This window comes from Tiliqua scincoides, chromosome 2, assembly GCF_035046505.1.
Source record: "Tiliqua scincoides isolate rTilSci1 chromosome 2, rTilSci1.hap2, whole genome shotgun sequence".
NCBI classification, from domain to species: Eukaryota; Metazoa; Chordata; class Lepidosauria; order Squamata; family Scincidae; genus Tiliqua; species Tiliqua scincoides.
The window spans coordinates 48,612,879-48,631,556 of NC_089822.1; the positions used below are offsets into that span (position 1 = coordinate 48,612,879).

The window sequence follows — 18,678 nt, forward strand, 5'->3', positions numbered from 1 at the left end:
TATTCAGGCATAATATCAAAACATGGTTAGAATTATGAGAATGAGTAGGCGCAAGCCACAAAGTCACATGCTTCCACCGCTTAAGTACCAAGATTAAAAATTTCTAATCTCAATTTGCAGGAAATCGTAGGTTGACCATATTCAGGACAGCAAACCACAATTTGATCCTATGGTAGTTTCAGCATAAACTATGGTTTGCTACAAACCGAAAGTTTCTAATCTTGGCACACAAGGGGAGGGGGAGGAAATGGAGGAGGAAGCACATAAGCCTGAAGCTCATGTCTGCTCATTCTCATTATGCTAAACCATGGTTTATTGTTTCTCTGAATAGTCTCTGAGAGAACTATTTAGCCTTTAGCGGTTTCATTTTGCAAGCACTTTATCATTAAGACCTGGTTACTACTAGATGTTAGCAAACTAAACAGCAGGAGGAGCAAGCAATGCATGTCACCATTAGGAGCTGCAAGAACAGCAATTCCAAAAAGAAAATGAAAGCACCCTAAATTCCTCACAGAGGATTTTAAAAAGCCAGAGTTTCACCAAAGTCAACAGCCAAAATAGGAATATAAATGCTACGGAGTTGGCTATTGAAAATAGCAGGGAGTTAGGAACAACTAATCAAAAAGCATGGTGAAACTTCTCAAATGAACATATCCAGAATTTTTTTTTAAAAAAAATTGTGTATTAACTATACATAATTCATCAATCCATCAACCTGTTTGGGGAATAGGAGTGCCAGCGTCATCCAATTAAACATTCACCAAGTGCTATACCTTACACTGAAGTAGCAGCTGATTGGGTGATGGGGACAGACCATAACTGGAGCTTTCACTGAAAATGTATGCAAATTGCTTGGAAACAAAAAAAAGAGGGGACGTGCAAGATCTGAAGCCACTGCCTGTTCCATTTAGCAAGCTCCTGACATTCTTTGCCCGTTGACTGTAATTGTTCAGGACCAAAGGCTAGAACCTTTGAAAAGGTCCATGAAAATCAGAAGTAGAGTTTGATTTACTGACACTCACATTAAAAGAAAGCTTTAGCACTGTCAGAACTCAGAAAGCAAATTCAAGTTTGACTTCATAGATGGAAAGGAAGAAAAAGAAAAAAGGGCACTGCTCAAGCTCAAACACCTTCCCTAAGGGCTTAGCACTTACTGAAAGGCAGTGAAACAAAAACAAAATGTAGAAGAGCAGAGGCATGGAGTGGAATGGTTATATTTCAAAAAGCATTTCAGTTTATGCATTTAACACACACACACAAAAACTGGCATTGTAATGCTGCTGTCTACAGTTAAGCTCACTGCCTCAGATAAAAAGATCCCATTAATAATCTAAGAATCCCTGGGGGGCCTTCAGGGGTTAGATCCTGAAAACACCCCTTCAAGGGTATACCCATTGACTCCAACTGACTGTATGAATACTGGTGCTTTTGGGATCTTTATATAACATTGTATATTTATCAGAGCAGAGTATTTTATTATAGCAAAATACCAGGGATAACGTGTATACCAATAAGGTACCAATAAAGAAACAACTGAATTCTCACCCTGGCTGTCACTATACATATACAATAGATTCAGCGCTTGCAAAAACAAACCCAGTTTTAACTATGCCATCCCCTGTCCAAGGATGTGGGTTCAGGATAACCATATGCCATAACTGTGAAAGAGGACAAGGCACCCCTAAATGTAAGATATACAAGAAGAATGTAGGACATGCCAAAATAAAAGCTAAAAACACTGGTATATTGATTTCATATGGTAAAACACTACATTACTTATTACTCAGGCCTACAAAATTGAGGGTCAGAAAAGTTTTTCCCAACCTTTATGGTGGTCTGATATGAATTTGGGGCACTGATTCCAAAAATGGCATCCGTTTTGTCCTATCACGTCTAGTTTTGGAGATATAGTATAGCCTCATTAGTGAATGGTTCAAGCAGCTTCCTCATGAGGAAGCCATGGTGTAGGCTTCCTCAGGAGGAAGCTGCTTGAACCATTCACTAAAGAGGCTATGCCATGTCTCCAAAACTAGATGTGAACGGGCAAAATGGATGCCATTTTTTGAATCAGCACCCCAAATATACCCAGGAATTGGTGTAACGTTTAAGGAAGCAAAATGTGTGTTGGCCTGTGTTAGTAAATTTAAAACTATATTACATATAATGTATTAATTACAAGATGGCTATGCGCTGCCTACAGGGACCCGCTCACAGGTTAAAGGAGGACATTTAAATTCTTTACCAGGACAAAGGCTAAAAGAGGACACATCCTGGAAAAAGAGGACGTCTGATCACCCTGTGTGGGGCGGAGGTGTTCTCTGCACAGTCCCAGCCTGCACAAGACATGGGATTAGGTACCTGACTGCTGTCTAAGCAAGATGAGGGCAGGGCTACAGATATGCAGCTTGCATATGCCCTCTATCCCTCAGCATTCCAAGCCTGGAGGAGCTCATGACCTGTGCCATCCCACACATTACAGTAGACTGTTAGGGGCCAGGTAGGAATGTTTTACTTTACAGCTGGTTGCTGTTAGCATGGAGTTTTTTCACCTACCCAGACTGTCCTTCAGGTGTTTAGCCAGGGCAGCCACGGCGGGTTGGTATAGTGTGGGATAGTGAGCAGGAGTAGAAATTTGGTGTCTATCCTTAAGTAGGCAAGAGTCAGAGGGAGAAGCAGAACTGGTCTCAAGAGGTGTCTGGCTTGGGGATGCAGGTTGATGATCTCTCAGCCTTGCATTGAGATGTCCGTCTCAAACGCTCTCTGGCTTTGGGTAGGCAGAGCAATTCAGCTTCCTCGATTCCTTTTTCATTTCCAAGGGTTCATATAGAAAACCTGGGGTCACCAAGAGGCAACCACAGGTTGAAGCCAGAGTAGTGTCACCCAAGGGGGTCTATCTCTTCCAGGGGTAGGTGCCCTAACTTAAGGGGGAATGAGTTTGTGTAGATAGGACCCACTGCACATATAAACTGATCAATTGCTAAAGATTAGCAAACATAGATCCCATTTTACTCCAAATCACATAGCCCTGTGATTTGCCACATAGCCCATAGCCCATAGCCACATAGCCACATAGCCCAAATCACATAGGCCTTTTGTAGTGGGTGCCTGGGCAATTGTCTTTAGAGAAAGCATAGCTAATAAACAAGAAAAGCAACACATCCATACACAGGTATGAAAATAATACCTACAGGGTAGCAAACAAAAAGAGAGGTAGGTTCCTGTCCCCAGGAACTGACAATCTAAGAGTCAAGCCAGAAGGACATTAGAAATATCTTGCATCCTGAAACTTTGTTCACTGAGAATGGTATGCTCAAGGTCCCAGCACCTTACATTTATACCATTAATATTCCTTGGCACTTTAATGCATTACTCTAGCTACATGCATCAGTATTATTATTATTATTATTATTATTATTATTATTATTATTATTATTATTATTATTATTATTATTATTATTATTATTATTATTATTATTAACAATAACAATAACAATAACAATAACAATAACAATAACATTTTGTACCATGCACTTCCTCCAAGGAGCTCAGGGCAAGCTACATGGTTCTTTGATGCATTTTATCCTCACAATAACTCTGTGAAGTAGATTGACTGAGAGAGAGCAACAGGTCCAATCACCCAAAGAACACCAAAACCAAGTGAGATTTTGAAGAAGGGTCTATCTGGTCTAAGTCCAGCATGTTTATCACTATATAAAATCTCTTCACGATAGCCACAGATTACCAGTGTCGTCTGGTGAGTACCAGTGTTATCTGGTTGTCTGATGCACATGTAAATATGGACCTAGCTCATTGTGCTGTAAGTATGGACCTATGTAGAAAAGCAGAGGCATGAAGTGGAATGGTTATATTTCAGAAAGCATTTCAGTTTATTAATTTAACAGAAAACAACTGACATTGTAATATGATGCTGCCTACAGTTGTCTAACAGATCCATCAGAAACGTCCACATTTACAGGACAGTGGGAATGACAGCATCCGATTTAGTAGTCCTGTTCTTCATTGCTTAGAATAGCTCATACATTACATCAGCATAGCATTACTTTGGGGGAGCAGCAACAATGTTGTAAGCAAATACAATGACACAAAAATTAAGGATCTGGGTGTTAATGTATATTACAGTGTTTCTCAAACTGTGGGTCAGGACCCACTAGGTGGGTCGTGAGCCCATTTCAGGTGAGTCCCCATTCATTTCAATATTATATTTTTTATATATTAGACTTGATGCTACCATGGTATGTGACTGCATTGGGGGAAATGTTACAGACCTGTACTTTTAACAAGCTATTATGTTTATTTTATTTTTTTAACAATGACAGTAAATGGGATTTACTCCTGGTAAGTGTGGGTAGGATTGCTAAAAATTTTCCTGCTTGATGATGTTACTTCTGGTCATGACATCACTTCTGGTGGGTCCTGACAGATTCTCATTCTAAAAAGTGGGTCCCGGTGCTAAATGTGTAAGAACCACTGGTCTATGCACTTAGGTCGGGTATCCGTACTGTGGGCTTTGGCCTCCCCTTCTCCCCTTTGAGAACCACTGGTATACTATATTTCTTTGGGTATAGGTGCAACAATAAAATCATACTCTACTAGATTATGCTCATAGTTCCATTATTTTGACTTGAGCCAACTTGCTTGTATTAAGGCTTGCTGAAAAAGGCCTGAATTTTCTAGGAAATGCACTAGCCAGCTCAACCCTGCTTTCTAAGCATAGGAATACCCGTCATGCCAAATGGTGACAATCACTACTGTTGCAATGCTGCACTTAAACTGACTGGTTTGGACATCAGTGTAAGCCTAGGGCTGGTCCATCCATGAGACCAACTGATGCAGTCCCCTCTGATGCATGAGAACAAATGGTGCAAGGGTCATCTGACATTTATTTCTGCTGTTTCTCCTCCTGCTGCTCACTGGATTTGAAAAGAAAGGGGGGAGTGGAAGAAGAAGCGTGGTGGAGACGAAAATGGTGAGTTAAGGGATTAGAGATGTTCTAGCCCAACATTCTCCTGTTCTTTTCCTCTCTATTCCCATCATCCTTTTCAAATCAAGAGAGCATGAAGAGGAGTAGTGGAGGCTGGTGCATGATCAGATAAGAGGGGGCATTCTTTTGTGCAGCAAAGAGTTGCACAAGGGGTGAGTGATATTTGGCACACCACCTTGAGTACTGATATTGGGTAAGTTCTGTGTAAGCCAAATAGCTAAAGTGTCTCCAACATTCTCCTCCATTCATCCCTCAATCTCCTTACTCTGAACATGAGACTAACAGCACAATCCTACATGTCAGAAGTTCCACTGTGTTCATACTCCTAGGAAAGTGTGTATCAGATTGTAGGCTATCAGTGCACACTTACACATGTTTATTCAGCAGTAAGTCTAACCGATTTCAACAGAACTTGCTCCCAGGTAAGTGTGTACTGTATAGGATTGCAGCCTGAGTGAATCAGCTGTCAATTTACTGTATGGTTTGCCATCTTTAACTCCCCTGAATCTAACCAAATAGAGAGTTATCTGAATCCAGATACTTTCCTACTCCAGGTACACACCTCCCTACTCCCCCCCCCCCCAGTGGAGATCTTACCGCATGGTTCTCCATGAGGTTAGAGTCACCATGGAGGAAATTTTACAGCAGAACCCATGCAATAGCTTTGGTTTTCTCCAGCATAAACTTCAGAGATTGTCATCACCTGGTTTATAGTCCCCACCTTGCTAAACAGATCAGACAAATGAACCCCCAAGGACCACTTTTCCCTATTTATTCTGGTCATGCAAGCTGAATACCTACAAATATTGGGAAGATCTTGATCCTATTCTCAGGTTAAATTTTTAGCACTAGAATTTAGATTGTTAGCTTGAGTATGCTAACATATGAACCAAAGTATATCAGATTCACATTATTGGTTAACTTTCTGACAGTAAAAATCAATTTAAAAATTAAGCATATTGTAGAGCCATAACGAATGCAATCCTCAATAAAATCCAGCAATGCCTGGGTGGAGCTAAAATGAGCAGAAGCTACCAAGAACACAGTTTCAGTGCAACATTAATTGTAGACATTCAAAATGGGTTTTTATTACACTCTGAGTATAAAAAGCACCCAAAACTGAAGCCAAGTACCTATCCCTGAAGGATGGCACACTTCAGTGCATCTGTTTAGTTATGGGGAAAGTACTGTACTTTCAAATGCTGAAATGAAGTTCCTATCAATAACAGGCATAATTTAATAAAGGCAAACCGGTAAAATGTATGTCTGTGTTCCGAGCCGAAAAGACAGAAACAATTTATTGATAAAGTGAAGCAATACAATGTACATAAATTGCTGCTCCTTCTGGCACAAAAATTATAAATCTCTTTGACAGGCAACTTCGGGGTGATTAACATTTAGACGTAAAGGTTGTTTAACATTTAAGCACAAAGGTTATTTCCATAAAGATTCTATCAAGTGATAAGATTGTCCTTACCAGTCTTTCTGATGGAGCTGTTCCTTATAGAATAGGACATGCTTGAGCACTTCATCTATCTCAGAGCAGCTGTTATGTACGCAAACCCAAACAAGGAGGCTGTGCCAAAGAAATGGCTTAATCTTGAACTGCTTAGGCCCAGAATGTAATTCAACCCTTGGACTAGGCGCCTAAAAAAACAAAAAAAAGAATTAAATCCATTAATAAGGAATACAAAATTAATTGATGATTTTCTGCCCAGAGTTGTGTCTTGAGTTTTTTAGCAGGGGGAGAGTAACTGGCCCTTCTCACCCCAGCAGTGTCTTTTCTAGTGACTGCCTGCTGGTGTTCTTTTGCATCTTTTTAGATTGTGAGCCCTATTGGGACAGGGAGCCATTAATTATTTGATTTTTCTCACTTTGTGAACTTTTTGTTGAAAAGCAGTATATAATCAGCATTCTATTTTCATGCAGAGTACATCTGATTTTGTTCTTAAAATGCTTTTAAAAAATAGATGTTGAACTTGACTGGAAGGGCTACTGGTGCTGTTTTGGGTGGCTTTGGCTGCAATCCTAACCACACTTTCTTTAGACTAAGCCCCATTGAACAAAATAGGACTTACTTCCAAGTAGACCTGGTTAGAATTGTGCCCTAAGTCATATAAATGTGTCCAAAGTTCTTTGGCCCAAGACATTTTGACACATTAAGGGCGCAATCCTGACCAAGTTTCAAGCACTGACTTAGCTGCAATGCAGCCCCACGGTAAGGTAACAAACATGCCCTTACCTTGGGGAGCCCCCCTTGATTGTCTCCCCACTACGGGATGCAGTGTATGCCACACTGACACAGCTATATCAGTGCTAGAAAATTGGTTAGGATTGCGCCCTAAGCAGCTCACTATGCCATCCAAGAGATGAGCCCCAGAATTCCCTGTGATGTTACACCAGATACTGAAGTCAGGGTTGACATCAGGAATCAGCATGGTTGAACAGCTGAAGAGGGCCCAGGGTGCTCAGAAAACCAACTGCTGAATTCTGTGCTCCTGTGATGGTGGCAGAAGCAACTGTCTTGAGGTCCACCAGGCAGGAGGCGGCTCATGGAGAGTGGTTTCCAGGGACCCCCTGAAAAGTGTAACTAGTTCAGCATCATTCATTACATTGCAAGGGACCTTGGGGCACAGCCCTTAGATCTTGCAATACTTCACTGCTGCCCTAAAGCGATTGGCATCTAAACAGCCATCATCATTGTGCATCTTCCACTTGTGCGCACTGCTGTAAAGCCAGTCATAAAAGGCACTCCAGCAGTGTGCTAGTCAGAGCACTGCTAGGGAAGTTGGTGAGAAGGTCAAAGACTTCCCATCAGCATCAGCAGATCCAGAGCTGCCTGCTGATCCAGCTAAGATCGTGTGAGAGGCTGGAGGGAGTGGCTGGAGAGGGGGTCAGGAACGATGAAACAAGGTGGTGATGGGGCAAGGGATGGGTCCAGATCCAGGAAAGGGGTGGGTTTGGTGGCAGCAGCGGCCATCAAACCTAACCCTAACCCTGGACCTGATCCTGCAGTCCACATGAACCTGACTAGCTATTTAGCTTGTGCAGGTTTGAGTAGACCCCCTATGTTACGGAGGCTTACCCTGAGTAAGGGAACGATTGTTCCCTTACCCAGAGGATACCTCCTGGATTGCCCCCCCCCCACTGCAGGATGCAGCCATAGCCATTTTGGTGCTATATTAGGGAGGGGGGAACAATAGGATTAGGCTCTAAATGATCTGAAATGTTGTGGTTCTTGAAAGATAGAACCTTTGTAAAAATCCCTACGGGGATTTAGAACAGCCTGCCCATGTAAACCGCCTTGAATAAAGTCTGAGGAGAAATCTGACGACCAAGAAAGGTGGTATATAAATACATGTATTATTAATTATTATTATTATTATTAAATTACTGCTGGGGTTACATATGGGATCAGGACAACCCTGGATGGCCAAAATGTCGTTCCTACATCCCACTTCCATTTATTTCTTATTATGGGTATCATTTTTATCCATATCTTTTGCAAATAACGTGGGACAACACCCTAGGTTGTAAGAATTTTGACCAAGCAAAAAAATCAGGAGACATTAATCTAGCTGATCTGCTCTGATTCTATCTTCTCTCAAACCTGGTTTACTCTTTCTAGCTTCAAGTCCCACATGTGGGCAGCTGTTCCTCCCTTGCTGGATATTGCTGTGCTTTTATCTGTATGTTTGTTTTGCATGTTTCACACTGCTGCTGAAGAAACACTGTGAAATAGGAATGGCAGGAACAGAGACTCTTTTCTCACTTCATTACCACATCCAACATATGGAAAGGCTGTGATTGAAAATGATGCCAACATTCTTAATTTGGCTCATTAACTCTATACAAGTTCTTGCCTTAAGTGAGGGCACAAAAAGAAGAGACAGTCTTTGTCATAACAGTGAATGTCTACTAGGCAACAAGATGCTTCTGAATCGCTAGAGCAAAGAAATCAAGGGGAAACAAGTGATCTCAATACAAATGCAGCCTCCTTGTCCTCTGAAACCATTTTCTTCAGGAACTTGAAACACTGACACATATCTATCCTGTTGTGGAGGGCTTAACAAAGTACTAATGCTTAGCACACAAAGGAAAGTCTCCTCAAATCCAGATGTGTCTGAAGCTTTTGAATGCTGTCAGTCCTCACAGCAACGCTGCTAGTAAATTATGGATGACAACCACCTACATATTTCGGTGGCACATTACAGTCGCTCCTTATACCTCTATTTTTATTTTTCTTATTTCAAGAACTGCCAGTCTTCAGCATAGCTCTGAATCTCTCCATAAAAAGTAACAGAGCAGAAAAAAAGATTTCAGAAACGTTATAGAAAAGACAGCTAAAAATATCAGGGTGGTGATTCAATTACTATTAATGGAGCTTAGTCTCCATAATATATTTAATTGAGCTGTGCAATAAATTATTCCTCAAGGTTTTCTAAATTGAGGAGTACAATCTCTATAGCACCCTCCAGCAAACCAAGATGAGTGAAAGCTCTCTAACAGGAGCCCTGGGTAATTTAAAACAAAATCAATTCCAGTCCATATCCTATCCCTTGAGCTTTCCTTCCTGGCTCATGCTCAGTTATGCAGGGAAGTTGCTACAGCCCTTGAGCTGCATTAACTGAAGCACTCAACAGGGTTAAAAGAGAGAACTCAAGCCCTTCAGAAATAAAGGAAAGCAGAATACAAGCTGGTCCATTAGTATTCATTCATTGCTCTCTCAATAGCCCCACAGTTATCAGAAGCAAATATTTAGGGCAGAACCTTGTGGAGGCTGGTCTTTGCAAATGGACTAGTTAGTTAGTTGCAAAGTTTGCATTTATGGAGTTCAGCACACAGTGGCCTTGGTAAAATGGTAGAAGGAAGGGGGGTAAAAACACTTCAGACAAGAAGCTCGTGCTTGTGCCCCCCCCCAATTGCTGGATCCTTGTGGTAACTTGAAGAAATAACACATAAAGTGCTGTTCTGAGAGAGAGAGAGAGAGAGAGAGAGGAGGGCATATTCGCAGATTCACTTATCCACGGATCAGGTCCAGGCCCCCCCAGCATGCACAACCCTACCTGTACTCCCTCTGGAGGCAAGGGAAACTCCACTCCCCTTGCTTCCAGAGGGGAGTCTGAGCTCAGTAGAGACCTAGGACATCCATCCCCGGCCTCTGCCAAGTTCAGAATGAGCTCTGAGGTTCAAAACACATGACTTTTGGTTTCACAGAGAAACCAGAAGTGATGTTTTTAATGCCTTATAAAGCATTGGGAGGCCTGGGGAAGTCCTCCAGGGCCTCCTAACGCTTTATAAGGCATTTAAAACTTCACTTCCGGTTTCTCCATGAAACTTGAAGTCACATGTTTTGAGTCTCAGAACTCAGTCTGACCTTGGTAGAGGCCTGGGATGGATGTCCTTGGCCTCTGCTAAGCTCAGACTCCCCTCCGGAGTCTGACCAAACTCCATGGCCCCCAGACCATGGGGATGGGCATTCATCCATATCCACTGTTTCAGGTATCTGAATGGGATTCTAGAACAGAACCACCATGGATAAGGGAGCATACTTCTAGATATAGGTGGTGCCTGGGTATCTGTGGGGGATCCCCACAGACTCTGAAATCTGCAGATGATCAAATCCTTGGACTGCAACACTTAGATCCTCCAAACATGAACAGAGCTCCAGTCACATGGAGGCACTTCTGAGAGCCAGGGAGGTTGTGCTGCCTCCCCAAATCTCAGGAGGCCTTCTGAGGCCTCCAGAAGGCCAAAAATCAGCACTTCCGGGTTTTGGCCAAAAACCAGAAGTGCCAATTTTCAGCCTTCTGGAGACCTCAGAATCTCTGTTGAGAGTCAAGAAGGCCATGCACGACCTCCCTGGCCCTCAGGAGGGCCTCTGAACACGACCAGAGCACATAATATATATTACACAACCGGAGCATATAATTTATCTAAAGCATCTACAATACATACAACAAGACCCAATGGGTTGGTGTTGATTTATTATTAAGGTATTTATAAACCATTATTCAACAGCAAAAAAAGAAAATTCACATAGAAATTCACATAGTGAAAGAAATGAAAATATGGGTCCCAAGGCATTCACCATCTTCAAAATATATACTAAAGAGACATCACTGAGCAGCCAGTGAAAATACTGTGCTAAGATGAGTAGAGACAATTGCTGTCTCTCCTGCTAAATATACAAGAACTACCACTTAAAACATGCCTGTTAGCAGAGATCAGATTGGAGCACTAATGTGAAATGCATCATTATTTTTCTTTCAGAAATCTAAAAATGTGGGCTAAAGTGTTCTCACTATGTACTTTTCCCTTTCTGTATCCCCTCGATACAGATAGTTGTTCTAGTTCTAGTTATTTTCGAGTTATCTTTCTCTCCCTATCTCTTTTATTCTTTGCACCAGTCGGTACATACCAAGAAAGTTAGAGCTGATATACACATTATTATTATGCTGGGTTTTATTCTCCACTTTATGCCTCATTTGTGGGTACTGGTAAGTTTGCATGTGTCAGTCAAAACTATGCGGGCTTCCTCAGCTTTTCTCTTTGTGATAATCACAATCTATAATGCTTTGGATACAAAGTATTAGACAAGAGCTCAGAGTAATTATCAACCTTTTAGTTCAGCTAAGAGCACAGAGATATGCTGGTCAGCACGCACACATCCTTAGAGTCTCTGAGGTAAATATAGGCAATTAACAGCCCAATCCTGAGCTGTCTGGGGTGTGCAGCTCCAGTGGCGCCAAGAATGGCTGCCGCCGTATCCCGCGCGCCTCAGCCTGCCCTGCACGGTACCTCGGGGACTTTCGTCCCCTTCTCCCAGGTAAGGGAAGCAATGGGGCTACTCACTTTGCCGCTGATCAAATGGTTGGCGGTAAAGCAAAAGTGTTCGTGTAGGGCGCCGAGCCCTACACGAACAGTCAGGATCCAGTGGAGCTGAGCTCCACCGGACCCGCCTCCTGCCTCCCCACTCCCTCCCCCCGGCCCGCCTTCTGCCTGTCCTCTCTCCGCCCTCCCCACGCCTCCCCCTTCCCCAGAACACCTCCTCCCCTCCCCGCCTCCGCTTATCGTGCCGCAGCTCGGCATTCCATGAGATTGCCAAGCAGCGGAGTACAGGTGCCTGCCCAGAGCTAGCCCAGTGCCAGCCGGCACTGGGCTAGCACGAGCGCTGGTCCAGCGGTAAGCCTCACAGACGTACCTTATGGCATGTTTGTGACAGTGCGCTCCGGCACAAAGTTGGAGCGCCAAGCTCAGGATTGGGCTGTAAGTAAAGAGAAAGGAGAAGGAAATATTAATTATTCAAGAGAGCATATAATTAGAAGCCAAAACAACCAGAAAGTTAGAAACATAATTTGACAAGTTTTCACACATAAATTATAGGCTGTAGTAGATCAAATAACTATGAAGAGCACAGTCAGCCTAGTACAAATTTGGGTTCCTTTGGGGAACAACCAAAGGAGAAAAATTATTCCGGATATGCTCCAGGTCACTGACTAGATATTTTGTTGCCTTGTTCTTTTAAGGATATTGATTTATACTTGGAGACCAAAAGACATAGGAACCCAGTCATGCAAGCACCTCAAGTTCTTTAAGGAAACATACACACCTTATGGAAAATCAATTTCTCCATGTCATTGGACAGTCTCTGGCTTCTAGCCTTCATTTGCTTCCAGCAAGTGCTCGTGTAAAACCCACTGATTTAAGCCCTGGTTGGATATTATACAAGTTGTGAACACCATTTCTCATACCCAGGAAAGGCCCTACACTGAACCAAAGCACTCTTACAACACATCTCCCTGCTCTTCAAGCTTACAGTGTTTGCAGAGATAAACACTGTGTCTAGGGAGAGATCCTCCCTGCAATTAGGAAGGGTGCTCAGTGCTTCTAATTAGAGAGGATCTCTTCCTGGGTAAAGCATTTGTCTCTGCAGATAAACACGTGTGGAGAACAGGAGGATGCCATTTAAGTGGATGTCAGGAGGCCTTTCCAGCACTTTCCTGTGAACAGCGAACCTGGGTACTGCATTTACAACATCTGAATCAGCGTCATGCTAGAGCAAGATTGAGCTCCTAAATTTGCTCCTTTGTAGACATAATTTGTTGCAGGCCTATAGCAATTGTGATTCCTTATTTAGTGTGCACAACACACTGCCACACACCACTTTGCAAAAAAAAGGCAAAATAACAACAATAACACTTTAAAGATCAAAATATATGTGCATGACTGGCTTTTTTGAAAATTTCTGTCCACAGCCCTGATGCAAAAATGCAAAAAGGATTTGATCTCTGCCAGTACCTTACATTAAGGATGATAGAGGAGAAAAGTGGAGGTGGTCTGGCTGTCAGGGCAGTGTGATGGTTGCTGCCGATTAGACAGCAGCTGGTATTTTTAAGATCATGCTTTCATTCTCCTGCTTAGAAATGGAACTGGGAGAACCAAGGTCTCAGTGCTGGGCTGCCTTCATGGACGAGGGCTGAAGGGAAAAGCTTCTCTTGATAATTGATTATGAGATGAGAAAAACAGGAGTCAGGCTTTGTGACTTAAAGAAGACTCGGGGAGGAAAAGCTGGTGGTGAATAAGGAAATTTTTTGTTTCACTTCCTTGAGGGGAAACAGAAGGGATAATTTAGTCTGCAATCTCATCCAGACTTACTGGAAGTTAAGTCCCATTGTACTCAGTGGGTTATACTTTTGAGAGTAAACATGCGGTTTTCATGAGTAAATATGATTGTGTTGTTACTCAGGGAGATCCAGGAAATCTACTTCAGGGGATATATAGCTGGGAAATTAATGGGGAAAGGAATTCTGGAGCCAGCTGCCTCAAGAAGTCCATAAGCCAGGAATGAAGATGACAGCCTTCACAACTTGTTGTGTTATCAGATGCCCCTAGCATCTGATATACAGCCTCTGAACATGGATATTCATTTAACTATAATGAGTAATAGCTGTTCACAGAGCTACCCTCCATGAATTTGTCTGACCCTATTTAAGGCCACCTAAACATTAGGTTGACTATCACAACTATGACTGACTAGTGACTGTCACCACACCTTACACTACTGAATTCCATAGGTTATGACTCAATCCTATACCCTCGGAATGCCAGAATACAGCCAGATGCACCAGCATTATGAGGGCCCTGTCACTGCGGTAGCCCCTCTATTGGTGATGGCTGTAAGGGCACTGGCACAGCACCCTTAAAGCTGTGTGCTTCCAGCAATACAGCGCAAACTGGACACTGATGGGGTTCTGCCAGTGGAGGGGCAAGGACTGGGGCAAACTGAGGTGGGACTGGGTAGATAGTGGCAGTAGCAGTGTTTTCCACATCCTGAGCCCTCATCCCAGGCTGGACACACCCCCAGTAGGTACTCAGAGCTATGCCAACAAAAAAGTTACACCCCCCCCCCTTCCTGTAAGTATTTTACTTCTTACTTCTCCCAACCTGCCTGGTCTCTGGACACTGGATGCAATGGAAGCTGCACTGGCAGCCCTGCATCCAGAACACTATCACTCAATAGGGTTGGGCCCTTAATCATGTGTCGTGCGAAGAGATAATGTGTGCAGCACTGCTTTGTGAGGCTGCCTGAAATATGTATAGATTTTCTATTTGTCCAGTGGCAGGAGAGAAATAATTCAGAATATCACATGCCACAGATCTGAAATGGCAACCAGTAAGATGGATTGCTGGTGAGAATCACCCATGGCTGCCACAAGGCAATTGAGATGGGAGGGCAAAGCATGTACTTACCAGCAGCCACAGTACAGGAGGCAGCTTGGCAAATATGATGCAAATATGTGGCTGCTGATCGACCAGAAACCCGACGATGTCAGCAGCCTGCACCATCATAAGCATGAGTGGTTTGTGGCAGTGAGCCACATCACCATCCAGTGTTGGTCATGAGTGGGAATTTTGGGAATGAGAAATGCTTTTGTTAATTTGGTTCTTAGGGATGTAAACCACAAACATGTACACAATTAGTGGTCTTTGGCAATTTGTTTGTACCATATTTTCAGAGGTGGCTAGCAGGATGCCTCTGTGAAGCTTACAGGTAGGGCATGAAAGCAACAGTTCTTCCTTGCTGTATGATACTCAGCAGTATACCTGACACTGAATGGAAGATTTGAACCCAGGTCTCCCCAGTCCAAGTATGACCCTCTTTTGACCACACCAGACTGTCTCTGATGACTTCTGCTCATATCTCAAACACTGGAGCACATGTCCACATGATTGTAAAACACGTTCCGGTAAAGCAGCCTCATCTGCCTATTCCAGCTATGTGTCACAGGTGCTCAGCAACATATATCAGATACATTCAAATGTGCATGTCACTGTGTAACAATGGCAGAAACGGCCCTCATGTTTAGAGGTAAATGCCTCCTCAGACAACCATTTTTATCCTACGTAGGGCGCAAACCTAACCGGCAGTTATGCCGGTATAGGTGGCCCTGGAGGGTCACAAACGTGCCATAAAGCACGTTTGCTCCTCCTTAGGCAGGAGCTGCGTCAGTGCATTCAGATGCGCCGACGCACGGACGGAGGCAGAAGCCTCCGCTGTGGCTCCTACACTGCTGCTTGTGTCTGCGCGGATGCACCAAAATAAGTGGCAAAGGTAGGTGTGGGGCATGGGGGGGGAAGGGGCGTTACTGGGCGGGGGAGGGCGGGCCTGGTGGTGGGCGCGTGGGGAGCCGGGGGTGAGGCTGGGACCCGGCGGTTATGCCAGGTCCCAACCCCTGACCCCGGGGCAAGCGGAGCAGCTTTAAGCCGCTCCGCTCTCCTAGGACTTGCATCATCCCCGGAGGTGGCGCAGGTCTGAGGAGATCATAGGGGTGCGCAGCTCTTACCCACGGGTAAGGGGAAGAGCTTCCCCCTCCCCGTGGCTTAGCCGCTGCTCGCTGCAATCCCACGTTGGATACAGCGCGAGCCTCCTGGCTTGCCTCCTCCAGCGCAGGTTAGGATTGTGCCCTAAGTGTTTCATCTGCCTCTGGCAAGGCTTTAGAGCAGTGTTTCTCACACTGTGAGTCGGGACCCACTAGGTGGGTCATGAGCCAATTTCAGGTGGGTCCCCATTCATTTCAATGTGTATTTTATTTTTAATATTTAGACTTGATGCTACCATAGTATGTGACTGCATATGAGGAAATGTTAGATCTGTACTTTTTACAGGCCTACTATGCATATACTTTTTAACCATGATAATCAATGGGGTTTACTACTGGGTGAGTGTGGATAGACTTGCAGCCTTTGGAATGTCTAGGGAATTCTTTTTTTTTAAAACAGATCAGCAACTGCTTGGGAGAGTTAGAAGGATTCTACTTTATTTTAAATAAATGTTTAAACTTATACTGATTCTAAGCTTTTAATTTACTTAATTGAGGGCACAATTCTAACCAGGCCTACTCAGAAGTCCTATTTTGATCAATGGGGCTTAGTCTCAGGAAAGTGTGTTTAGGATTGCAGCCTGAGTTGATTTTGTTGTATGGGAGTGTTAAAAATTTTTCCTGTTTAATAATGTCACTTCTGATCATGACATCACCTCCAGGTTAATGACATCACTTCTGGTGGGTTCCAACAGATTAAAAAGTGGATCCCAGTGCTAAAACGTTTGAGAAACACTGCTCTAGAGGAAACATTGTGTTCTTCTTCCAACCCACCCTCTGCCATTCTTCCTGCGGACCCTGATAGGGGGTGCTGTCTTCTAGCTGTCCCTGTTTCAGGGTTTGTGTCATCAGTCTGAAGTACCCCTAGTGGGGGTTGCTCATGAGATGACTCTACAAGTTTTTTTTTGCTGAGCTGAATATCACAACTAGGATTTACAATACTCATCTCAGCCATATTTGACTTATTTCTGACTAAATAAGCAGGACATACATTTAAACCATCATTAATATTACCCTAGTATTTGGGAAGGTGTGACAAAGTTGGAGGACTACTGGACACAACAAAGTAGTTTTAAAGAAAATATAGGTTCCCAGACCCCACCCCACCCCGTGAACCAAACACGCAGATAATGAAATTAGCAGGTTGCAGTCCATAGGGACTCTGGATGCCACCGGAACCTTGTTCTAGTTGTGCCCAGAGTGGTTCTGAGGCTGTCAGAGGCCACATGCAGCCTCAGTGGGCCTCAGAACAGTCCCCAGAGGTGTTTAAAGGCCACTTCTGGTTTTCGCCAAAAAGCTAAGAAAGAAACAACTGGAACAAGGTTCTGGTCATGTCTGAAAGGTTCCGTGAGTACTCCCTGGTAGTTCAAGTCTTATGGTGGATCAAGTTCGCATGGCCTGAAACCACAGATAAAGAGGACCCACCTGCAATCACATAGATTTTGAATGAATGTTTCCCTGTTGAAATATGGAAGCAACACTGCCATTCATCTAGCAATAGCACATGAATTGGGCTACTATATCCACCTTCAAGTTGACAGAATCCTGATGGCAGGCTTATGATCTGAAGATGCCCTTTCAGAGGTCCAGACTTTGACTAGAATAAATAATGTCTTTTGTTGAACTCCTGGCAATCTGTCCAGTTCAACTCTGCTTTAATAATTCTCCCTGAATTCCTAAGCATACTTATTTAATCATGGTAATGCTATTTGATGCAACATATATCATCCAAATCTGTGTTACCTACTATGTCAGGAAATGCTCCATCCTTTCTTTCATCCAAATCTGCATCAGTTGTTAATGATGTTTCAGAAAACACCACTGTTTCACAGATAGTTTCTCCAGCCTTCAGCATAAAATGCACTGTGAAAAGGATGTTTGGGTAGAGTTGGTAGCAGATCTCACAAGCTGCTAGTGCTGTGGCACACACACAAAAAATATGTTATGTTTGTCTTATTGTCTAACAGTTTGTCCTGTTGAGCTTTTACTTATTAGGCGACATCTAGCTTCACTTCTTGGCCCAGGAGCTGAGCATTTTTCTAGACCAATTTATAAATCCAGTGTGACCCCTTGTGGTGTAACAGAATACAACAGACATGATGCTTAGGGAAGAGCTTATATAACCTACACATGCTACATATAGAAAGTGTTCTTCTTCTATGGCAGTATTACTAATTAACTGAAATTAATGATCTGCTATTTTTAGATAGCTAAACAATACATTATGTCAGTAAACAGCCACAAAGAGAATAGCTAACAATGAATCACCAATCCTCTTTACAATAAACTGGACAAATATCCTATTTTGCATGCAACTCGAAGAAATGCAATTAGTAAGCAAGCAGATTTTCATAAAAAAATGTGTGCATTTATTTTTAATTGAAAACAGTTTATACACCACAATACAACTTAGGGAGCAATCCTAACCTGCGCTGGAGGAGGCAAGCCAGGAGGCTTGCGCTGCATCCAATCTGGGATTGCAGCAAGCAGCGGCTCAGCCATGGGCAAGGGGAAGCTCTTCCCCTTACCCATGGGTAAGGGCGGCATACCCCTATGGGTCTCCTCAGACCTGCGCCACCTCCGGAGGTGGCACAAGTCCGAGGAGAGCAGAGCGGCTTGAAGCCGCTCCACTCGCCCCGGGGACAGGGATTGGGATCCGGCATAACCGCCAGGTCCCAGCCCTACCCCGGGTCCCCACGTGCCAGCCCCCAGCCCCGCCCACCCTCCCCGCCCAGTAACGCCCCCTTCCACCCCCTCCCCACGCCCCCCATGCCTACCTTTGCCACTTATGTC

At 43.6% G+C, this 18,678-nt stretch overlaps 1 protein-coding gene across 1 annotated transcript in view; it reads right to left on the minus strand.

The window, feature by feature from the left end:
• The window catches only part of TMEM232 (transmembrane protein 232), a 175,278-nt gene that overhangs the window by 125,810 nt on the left and 30,790 nt on the right, over window positions 1-18,678 (minus strand). The window contains exons 6-9 of the mRNA XM_066612559.1: window positions 17,633-17,802; window positions 12,207-12,269; window positions 10,380-10,520; window positions 6,480-6,649 (exon numbers count right to left, since the gene is read on the minus strand). Coding sequence (XP_066468656.1) covers window positions 6,480-6,649; window positions 10,380-10,520; window positions 12,207-12,269; window positions 17,633-17,802 — 544 coding nt within the window. The remainder of the gene's footprint in view (window positions 1-6,479; window positions 6,650-10,379; window positions 10,521-12,206; window positions 12,270-17,632; window positions 17,803-18,678) is intronic.